Consider the following 10,889-nt stretch of genomic DNA (forward strand, 5'->3'; position numbering starts at 1 on the left):
AAACTATATGAATCTAAGTGTATATCATTAAATAATAATGTGATGTTCTTCTATTTTGATGATTTAAACTATATCAACTCTCCTTTTTAAAAATAGCACTTTCTGAAATGACACCTACTATTACATAGAAGGCCACTAGAATCTGTGTTTATTCTAAACAAAACAAACAAATAAAAGACAGCATCTAGTATATGCACTTGGGATGTTAAAAAGTTCAGGAAGGTAGACAAGAAGAACAATTTTTTAAACCACAGGCTTTTTGAGGAATAAGGAATCTGACAATTAAGAGTAATAATAGTGATGATTCAGAAACTTTTAAGAGTTGAAGAAACATGCAACTTTTAAGATATAACCTATTAAGAATAAATTCTCTCTGAGCTAGCACTATAGAAATCAGGTTATTGCAATATCTATGTATTTTACTTGTTTCATTTTATCTGTAAAGATATAATTTTATATTTTTGAAAGTGATAAACAGAACTTGATCAATGATAATTATTTTGTGTTTAAATATTTTTAAATATATTTTTAAATAATTATGCTTTCCTTCAAAATAAATATATTAAAATAACTGGAAGAGCTTCATTTCTAAGTTTAATTATTGAATATTAGCTCTAGGGAAAGAAATAATGAAGTAAAAACTTAGAGTCCCTAAGTTAAGGCTTTAAAAAAGTTAAATGGTGAATACAAAAATACAAATATTGCAGGGAAGCTGTTCATGTTAACATTTTACAATCTAGTGAGTGCACAATTTCAACTATAAATACCAGATTAAAAAAAAAAAAAAAAAAAAAAGAGGCAACTCCTCTATAGGCGACATTCTTGTGTTTCCTGCACACATGTGTGCAAACACTACAAAACAGTGTTAGTTGAGAATTTAACATAACGTATTATTTAGCTTGCTATAATAACACAATGTACTATTAAGCATTTAAAACGACGTGTTATTATTTCCATCAAAATTCACTCGCACTGTATTTGGTATTGAAAGGGAGTGGAAAGACCATTTGCAGAAAGAGGAGGAGTTGAGCAGTCCCAAGGTGGAGCTGTCTCGTGTGTTATATGACACTGGCAGATTAAAACGCTCTGATGGGGAAGGGCTTACAGGCTGAGTCAAAAGCCAAGAAGTCTCTTTATTTACGCCTACCTCCCAGCCCTTGGCAATCTGACTAATAACAAACTGAGCTAACAAGAAATACTAGAAAAGGAGGAAGGAGAACATTGCTGCAGCTTGGATCTACAAACTAAGAAAGCAAGAGTGATCAATCCCAGCTCTGTTAAACATCTTGTTTACTTACTGCATTCAGCAGCTTGCAAATGGTTAACTATATGCAAAAAAGTCAGCATAGCTGGGAAGTACGCTGTGAATTTTAATTGAGGGAAAAAGGGACAATTGCTTCAGGATGCTCTAGTATGCACTCTGCTTGAAATATGTTCAATGAATTGCTCAGTATTCTCTCTTTGACCCGAGGTTTTAACTTTATGAACCTATGGGACTTGACAAAAAGTGATATTTGAGAAGAAAGTACACCGTGGTTGGTGTTTTCTTTTTTAATAAAGGAACTGAATTACTTTGAACACCTCTTCCAGCTGTGCGTTACAGATAACGTCAGGAAGAGTCTCTGCTTTACAGGTAAGATGAATGTTTCCAGGCTTTTCTCATACTTATTTTTGCATTATAGCAAAGTGATTGAATTTGTATGTTTGCCTCCTTTAAACAAACAACTTTGCATTAGAGGATACTCAATTTCATTCTTGCTTACTGGCACAACTAACACTGTAGCAGATGCCTGTATTCTCTGAGCAGCAGACATTTAGTCTAACAGCTGGCTGTAGAGAAGAACAAATATAATATTCCACTATTTCTTTTACAACATGCAGTTTGTTGTTAGAAACTAAATATGTATGCTTTCTGAAGGATCGCTTCCAAGTGTGAATGTTGAATCGCAAATATAAGCAGAATATTGAATAATTCTTTGCACTTTGTATGCTACTTATATTATTTTCTGACTTGAAAATATGTATTCTCAGAAAATATGTCAGTGAGTATCTTTTGACCTCTTTACCACTGTATCGGATATTGTCAGTAGAGAACTACTTTTCACATTTGTGTGTGTTTCTGAAGAGATGAGAAACTGTTTCCTAGCACATTTTGAAGAGCACAAAATTCATATAGGATTTAAAAAATAACAAGAGTTTAATCACTGAAGAATTATTTGCTATTTTCTCTGATGCTATACCTGGTGAAATAAATCTTATTATCTCTTGGTAATTTATGAATAAGTACTTTTAGTGTTTGTGGAAGCTAATCCACAAGTGGAAGACTCCAATTACATGCTGCTTGTTTATAACCTCAGCTCACAAAGCTGTTTAAAATCAAACTATTTCCCTAGAGAAAAATAAAGTCTTCTAACTTTCTCTTCACATAGAAACACAGTATGTTGTTTTGTTTCTTTAGTTGTCTTTTGCCTTTCAGGAACTTTGTACTATATGTGTTTTCAATAAAACACTATGTTTTCAGGGAATGAAAGTTTACTTTCAGGATGGTTGATTGGGTTCTGGTATGTTTTACCTGATTGTGAATTTTAATTTGATTCAGTTACTGTTCACATTTCAAACAACAAAAATGAAAACTGATTACTGTTTTGAAAAGTTGAATAGTCATAAGATGTGGTGTTTATATTTCAATGTAGTTTATATAAAGTATAATATTTAAAGGAAGGAAATAAAATTAGATATCATTAGTGCTACAAATGTTTACCTTGCATAACTGTCATTTAAAGGACAAAATCTTTTTTAAGAATTGCTGTTTCAGATGCATTTGTTACATGTTTCAGGATTGGAATACATGATGTTATTCTGAACCATCTTTTTTTTCGTTTACCAAATTTGAAACACCATCAAAAAGTTTAATATGATACAGTTTGTTTCAGACTTCATTGTTTGTGACTTAAAGTCTTATAATCAAGGAGACCAGCTGCTTAATTATGTGATGACATTCAGTGCCCTAAAGACTGTTTCAAAACCTCATTAGGAAGTCATTTGCTAGAAGTTTAGATGAAGCATTGTTTATTCTTTTACAACAGCCTGAAATGTGTATTAAAGATTAATCTTTCTTCTTTAGTTTTTATTTCAACCTCATCTATAACATAATTAAAAAGCAGTAAGAAATATACTGCTTCTAGAAATTCAATATTAAATATAAGGATTTAAGTGAAATTTGAATGGTCACTCTTAAGTATATATATCTGATACTATTACGCTTATACAAACTTCCCTAGATTGAATAGTTAAAAGAGTTCTTATTGTACTATCCTTTATTACATGATCAAAGACATATTTTCCTCAAGGTTTTCAAAATAAAAAATAAAATTAGTATGTGTAAATATATATATATATACACACACACACACATATGTATACTACAGATGTAATTTTAAGCCCAAACCAAAGCAAGTTAAAACACAGACACAGTTATTAGATATTATTGTGTGACACACAGTTCAACAATATAAAGAAAGACAATGCATGCTACATGAGGACATGTATACACACATACACATATGCACACATACACTCTTTTTATCATTTTTTACATTCCCCACAGTTCTCTATGCTTATGGCTAACAACTACATATTTGTCTTATACGATAATCCTCCAGCCTTAAATTTATGTACCTTAAGGTTAAAAAAAAAAAAGTTTTCAAATATGTAACTTTGCATCATAGTGAAGTATCAATGCTCTAAGGCAGCACCTCTCTCATCTGTTAAAATGCAGGTTATTCATCAGATGTGAACACAAATTATGATACAATATTTTAAATTCCCCTTGACCTAAATTTTATATTTTGACCACAATGCAAGTTAAAAGTCAGTCAGACTTGCCTGTCTGAGTATTAGGAAGAAAAAAAAAAGAAAAAACGATGAATGCAGTAAGCTACCCATATTTTCATGGTAGTCAGTCACTTGCTTTTTGGAGAAAGACCTATTATTTTGAAAATGTCAGCTTCATCTCCTCCCCAGTTCTGCCCACTAAAGTCCCTTGCTATTGCGTTTTATTTTACAGAATCGGATTTCATCACATGACAACATGAAGCTGTGGATTCTTCTCTTTTATTCATCTCTCCTTGCCTGTATGTCTTTACAGTCCCAAACTCCAGTGTTCTCAGTCAGAAGCTCTTGTGATTCTCTTTGCAATTGTGAGGAAAAAGATGGCACGATGCTAATAAATTGTGAAGAAAAAGGTATCAAGACGGTATCTGAAATAAGTGTGCCACCATCACGACCTTTCCAACTAAGCTTATTAAATAATGGCTTGACAATGCTTCACACAAATGACTTTTCTGGGCTTACCAATGCTATTTCAATACACCTTGGATTTAACAATATTGCAGATATTGAGATAGGTGCATTTAATGGCCTTGGCCTCCTTAAGCAACTTCATATCAATCACAATTCTTTAGAAATTCTTAAAGAGGATACTTTCCATGGACTGGAAAACCTGGAATTCCTGCAAGCCGATAACAATTTTATCACAGTGATTGAACCAAGTGCCTTTAGCAAGCTCAACAGACTCAAAGTGTTAATTTTAAATGATAATGCTATTGAGAGTCTTCCTCCAAACATCTTCCGATTTGTTCCTTTAACCCATCTAGATCTTCGTGGAAATCAGTTACAAACATTGCCTTATGTTGGTTTTCTCGAACACATTGGCCGAATATTGGATCTTCAGTTGGAGGACAATAAATGGGCCTGCAATTGTGACTTACTGCAGTTAAAAACTTGGTTGGAGAACATGCCTCCGCAGTCTATAATTGGTGATGTTGTCTGCAATAGCCCTCCATTTTTTAAAGGAAGTGTACTCAGTAGACTAAAGAAGGAATCCATTTGCCCCACTCCACCAGTGTATGAAGAACATGAGGATCCTTCAGGATCGTTACATTTGGCGGCAACATCTTCAATAAATGATAGTCGCATGTCAACTAAGACCACATCCATTCTAAAACCACCCACCAAAGCACCACGTTTGATACCTTATATTACAAAGCCATCCACTCAACTTCCAGGACCTTACTGCCCTATTCCTTGTAACTGCAAAGTCCTATCCCCATCAGGACTTCTAATACATTGTCAGGAGCGCAACATTGAGAGCTTATCAGATCTGAGACCTCCTCCGCAAAATCCTAGAAAGCTCATTCTAGCGGGAAATATTATTCATAGTTTAATGAAGTCTGATCTAGTGGAATATTTCACTTTGGAAATGCTTCACTTGGGAAACAATCGTATTGAAGTTCTTGAAGAAGGATCATTTATGAACCTAACGAGATTACAAAAGCTGTATCTAAATGGTAACCATCTGACCAAATTAAGTAAAGGCATGTTCCTTGGCCTCCATAATCTTGAATACTTATATCTTGAATACAATGCCATTAAGGAAATACTGCCAGAAACATTTAATCCAATGCCTAAACTTAAAGTCCTCTACTTAAATAACAACCTCCTCCAAGTTTTGCCACCACATATTTTTTCAGGGGTTCCTCTAACTAAGGTAAATCTTAAAACAAACCAGTTTACCCATCTACCTGTAAGTAATATTTTGGACGATCTTGATTTACTAACCCAGATTGACCTTGAGGATAACCCCTGGGACTGCTCCTGTGACCTGGTTGGACTGCAACAATGGATACAAAAGCTAAGCAAGAACACAGTGACAGATGACATCCTCTGCACTTCTCCCGGGCATCTCGACAAAAAGGAATTAAAAGCCCTAAATAGTGAACTTCTCTGTCCAGGTTTAGTAAATAACCCATCCATGCCAACACAGACTAGTTACATTATTGTCACCACTCCTACAACAACAACGAATACGGCCGATACTATTTTACGGTCTCTTACAGATGCTGTGCCACTGTCTGTTCTAATATTGGGACTTCTGATTGTGTTCATCACTATTGTGTTCTGTGCTGCAGGGATAGTGGTTCTTGTTCTTCACCGCAGGAGAAGATACAAAAAGAAACAAGTAGATGAGCAAATGAGGGACAACAGTCCCGTGCATCTTCAGTACAGCATGTATGGCCATAAAACCACTCATCACACTACTGAAAGACCCTCTGCCTCTCTCTATGAACAGCACATGGTGAGCCCCATGGTTCATGTCTATAGAAGTCCCTCCTTTGGTCCAAAGCATTTGGAAGAGGAAGAAGAGGGGAATGAGAAAGAAGGAAGTGACGCAAAACATCTCCAAAGAAGTCTTTTGGAACGGGAAAATCATTCACCACTCACGGGGTCCAATATGAAATACAAAACCACGAACCAATCGACAGAATTTTTATCCTTCCAAGATGCCAGTTCACTGTATAGAAACATTTTAGAAAAAGAAAGGGAACTTCAGCAACTGGGAATCACAGAATACCTAAGGAAAAACATTGCTCAGCTCCAGCCTGATATGGAGGCACATTATCCAGGAGCCCACGAAGAACTGAAATTAATGGAAACATTAATGTACTCACGTCCAAGGAAGGTATTAGTGGAACAGACGAAAAATGAGTATTTTGAACTCAAAGCTAATTTACATGCTGAACCTGACTATTTAGAAGTCCTGGAGCAGCAAACATAGATGGAGAGTTTGAGGGCTTTCACAGAAATGCTATGATTCTGTTTAAAGTCCATACCTTGTAAATAAGTGCCTTACATGAGTGTGTCATCAATCAGAACTTAAGCACAGTAGTAAACTATGGGGGAAAAAAAGGAAGAAAAATAAACTCAGGGATCATTGGGAGAAGCCATGGCATTATCTTCAGGCAATTCAGTCTGTCCCAAATAAAATAAACCCTTGCATGTAAATCATTCAAGGGTTATAGTAATATTTCTCCATATACTGAAAAGTGTCTCATAGGAGTCCTCTTGCACATCTAAAAAGGTTGAACATTTAAGTATCCCGAATTTTCTTGAATTGCTTTCCCTATAGATTAATTACAATTGGATTTCATCATTTAAAAACCATACCTGTATATGTAGTTATAATATGTAAGGAATACATTGTTTATAACCAGTATGTACTTCAAAAATGTATATTGTCAAACATACCTAACTTTCTTGCAATAAATGCAAAAGAAACTGGAACTTGACAATTACAAATTACAAACAATGAAGAAAAAATATAAAGGTTGTAATTACATAGGTCATGGGTGGCTCAAAACTTTGAGCATTTGAGCTTAAACAAATGCCACTCTCGTGCATTCTAAGTTTAAAAAGTTAAAATGATTAATAGTTCAGGTGGAATAAATAAGCATATTTTGGGGGGTTTTCTACACATTTTGTGTAGATAATTTTAATGTCAGTGCTGCTGTGAACTAAAGTATGTCATTTATGTTCAAAGTTTAATTCTTCTTCTAGGGATATTTTAAAAATGCTACTGAGATTCTGCTGTAAATATGACTAGAGAATCTATTGGGTTTGCTTTATTTCATAGGCTTAATTCTTTGTAAATCTGAATGACTATGATAGAAATACATTTCTTGTGGCAAGTAATTCACAGTTGTAAAGTAAATAGGAAAAACTATTTTATTTTTATTGATGTATATTGATAGATGCCATAAATCAGTAGCAAAAGGCACTTCTAAAGGTAAGTGGTTTAAGTTGCCTCAAGAGAGGGACAATGTAGCTTTATTTTACAAGAAGGTATAGTTAGATTTCTATGAAATATTTATTCTGTACAGTTTTATATATTTTTGGTTCACAAAAGTAATTATTCTTGGGTGCCTTTCAAGAAAATTAAAAATACTACTCACTACAATAAAACTAAAATGAAAACTCTATTTTTTAAATGTGCGTTCTTAAATTAGCTTTACTTGTCATGCAATCAAGTAAGGATTAACACACATACACACAAACATACAGACATACACACACTATGGGAGGTTTCTATTTGTTGTTTACACATAGAAGTATCTTGTTCATGGTGTGAAACAGGCTATTTAATTTTTGGTATGATTAAAAGGAAGCTAAATTTAAAGTACGTCTAGCCGTTTTCCCTTTCAAGCAAATCATTTTCTGATGCAATCCAAAAGGAAATGTTTTATTTCTATCCTTTCTAATTATAGAATCAATGAATCAATCATACCTGCACGCTTTCACAAGACAAAGTGAAATTAATCAAGGTAATCTGGGAATGTTTTCTGAACACCACACGAACTCATGCACTGGGCTATGAAGCAACACATTTTCCATAAGGAAGTACTCCCTTCAATTTACTCAACAATATTTCAGTGATTCCTAAATGATCTATTAAATATTTTGGCTTTTAATATCCAACTTTGCTCTAAAGGCAGAATATACATTATTTATTTTACTTTTAATGAGAAACCTTCTTGTTGATAAAAACAATATGGGCTGTGCTGCATGGTATGAAGACTAATTATGGGTAATGTAAAATCAATCATTGTATATATTAATGGAAATCAATCAAGAGTTATGTATTAAAAGGTTTACTGAAAACCAAAATTTCTTCATTAGCTTCCAAAGTTTGGAAGCACAAAGATGGAAATTCTTTAAGTAACAATTTCTAAGAGAAAATGTGTGTGCCTATGAAATGCTTGATATTTATCTACTAAAAAATATTCAGCATCGTAAATAGTAAAATCTCCAAAATATTATTTTAAAAATTACATTCTCAAGAGAAGAACAAATAAAGGCCAGAATTCATGTTATTGCACTTCTTTTACTCAGTCGAGTATCTGCCAATATTTTCTAATTCTAATCAGGTACATAGAGGTATCAGGAAGACTTAAGATATTCCCATGCCTGGAGGACCCTTGGAATGGATCCATGAATGCAGACAGAGACATGCCCTCAAAAACATTCTTTTCTTAGGGATGGGGGAAATATTTCTTTAATCTTTATTTGCCGTTAATTGCCTAAAGTAATAATGTTCACTCTTTAACTTATAATGAAGAGGAACAAAGTTGTTTAAGAAGCCATGTAAGTATACCCCCAAAACCAAAGTACAATCCTTATTCTGGATATAACTTAACACTGACATCGAAATTACAATTATTTCCAAAAGCAAGAGATTTTAACGGTTTAAATGTTTCATTCACAACCCTTTGTGGAATTTGTTTTCCTACTGGTTGTTGAGAGTTGAGAAAGCTAATAATGGTCTCTAATTCTTTGTGATCTATGAGACTTTCTCAGAAATTTGATTATTTGACCTGAATTTCCAATTTCTTCTCCTTCCCACTAAAGAACAACTTTTATTATACTCCTTGTTTGATTGTTTATTTAAGCAACCAATTTGGTCTCTTTCAGCAGCTAACTGACAGATTCAGAATTCCAATTCCTCTTTCAGTATCCTCAGCATTATTTACCTGAACCTGGCCATTAAAAAAAAAATAGACTTTTAATTATCTTAGCTTTGTTTCTTGATTTAAACAGAAGTTACACTTTGGCCATTGCACATCAATGCAATTTATGACTCATGTCCAAAAACTGAAATTTTGTTCTATAGTGGTAGTAGTGTATAATCATGCTGGATAAATCTTTTTAAGTCAATTTATTTGATATTGGTTGTATTAATACTTATTTAACAAATCATTTTTTACTAAATTACATGAAATTACTTACTGTAAATTTATAAAAGTGTTCTTCCAATATCTTTCATTTATCTCCATCAATGGGTTGGAAACTTTCCTCTCTATAAGAAAGAATTATATCAGTGATGTTACCCTCTTTGAAAGAATCTCTTTTATCATGGAGGAGAGAAAGCTCCTCTTTGCTGCTATATTATTAAATAAACTACAGCACCATCTAAGCTGCCTTAAGCTGCCTGAATGCCTTTGCCCAATTAATTAAAAAGGCTTAATCCTTGATTCAGGGTTAAAGAATGTGACATGAGCATCCCTTTGTCATTAAATTGCCACTTTTAAAAATAATGGCTTATTCTCTCCTTTATGCCCCTTCATATATTATACGTATATGTATGTACAAACACACACACACACATACAAACACAGGTGAGAGAGACAGAGAGAGACCTAATGAAGATGTAGTAGGTCATCTCAATATATCTGTAATTTATTTTGTATTTTTCATTATTTTATGATAGCTAATAGGTATGTAATCAACAGCACTTTTTAAGAAGAGGAATACTACCAACTTGAATAATTGTTTTGCCATAACCTGTTTACTTTTTAATAAAAATAAACACAAATATCCAAAGACAGATCACCAAAGTTCCCCATATATGAGTTTCTGCAAGATTATTTTAGGAGATTGTTTTCTACATAAAAAGAAAACTGCTCATGTGTATACAAATGATAACTATTTGGGAAGGGAAGGCTGAATCTCCTGGCAGTTAAGAAATTGTTTTACAGTGAATTTGAGGATTCTTCTCTATTTCTTTTCCCTGTAGAGCACTTCTATGAAGAAGTTGGGGTATCATAAAAGGACAAGCTTTTATTGTAAAATAAGACACAATTAAAAGACTTTCTCAGGAGGAGTGGTTTTATATCTGGCAGCCACATGAAGAATGATCTCATGGATACTTATATTATTTAACAATCAAATTTTTTTGGAAGCAACATTATCTGTCTTACAACTAGCTTTTTTAAAAGGCAAATTTTATTTATTATATTTGCATTCATTCTTATGTATAGGTAACGTAAAGAAGATTGCCAGATGTAAAATCCTCTTCTAGCTGTTTTGAAAGCAAAATCAAACAGATAAATACTCTTCTGTTAGTAAATATCTTTCAGCAGATTAGTGAATGAAGAAAGGAAACAACGCAAAACAACAAATTACACACACAGGTTCATGTATTTCCAATTTAAATTATTTAAAATTGTACACTTTCTAAAGAGAGTACTTTTGTTTTAGAATTTTGAAACATGAAC

General features: G+C 33.3%; 1 protein-coding gene across 1 annotated transcript; it reads left to right on the top strand.

Moving 5' to 3' along the window:
- The first annotated feature begins 1,079 nt into the window (after nt 1-1,079).
- LOC105481671 (SLIT and NTRK like family member 6) lies at nt 1,080-9,732 on the top strand. The gene is made up of 2 exons (XM_011741387.3): nt 1,080-1,633; nt 4,067-9,732. The coding sequence occupies exon 2, from the start codon at nt 4,091-4,093 to the stop codon at nt 6,614-6,616; it is 2,526 nt and encodes an 841-aa protein (XP_011739689.2). The 5' UTR covers nt 1,080-1,633; nt 4,067-4,090; the 3' UTR covers nt 6,617-9,732.
- The last annotated feature ends 1,157 nt before the right edge of the window (nt 9,733-10,889 follow it).

Source organism: Macaca nemestrina, chromosome 16 (genome assembly GCF_043159975.1).
Source record: "Macaca nemestrina isolate mMacNem1 chromosome 16, mMacNem.hap1, whole genome shotgun sequence".
NCBI classification, from domain to species: Eukaryota; Metazoa; Chordata; class Mammalia; order Primates; family Cercopithecidae; genus Macaca; species Macaca nemestrina.

What these genes read in the sequence shown, in the direction of transcription:
- LOC105481671 (XM_011741387.3), top strand. Translation starts at nt 4,091, where the DNA reads ATGAAGCTGTGGATTCTTCTCTTTTATTCATCTCTCCTTGCCTGTATG.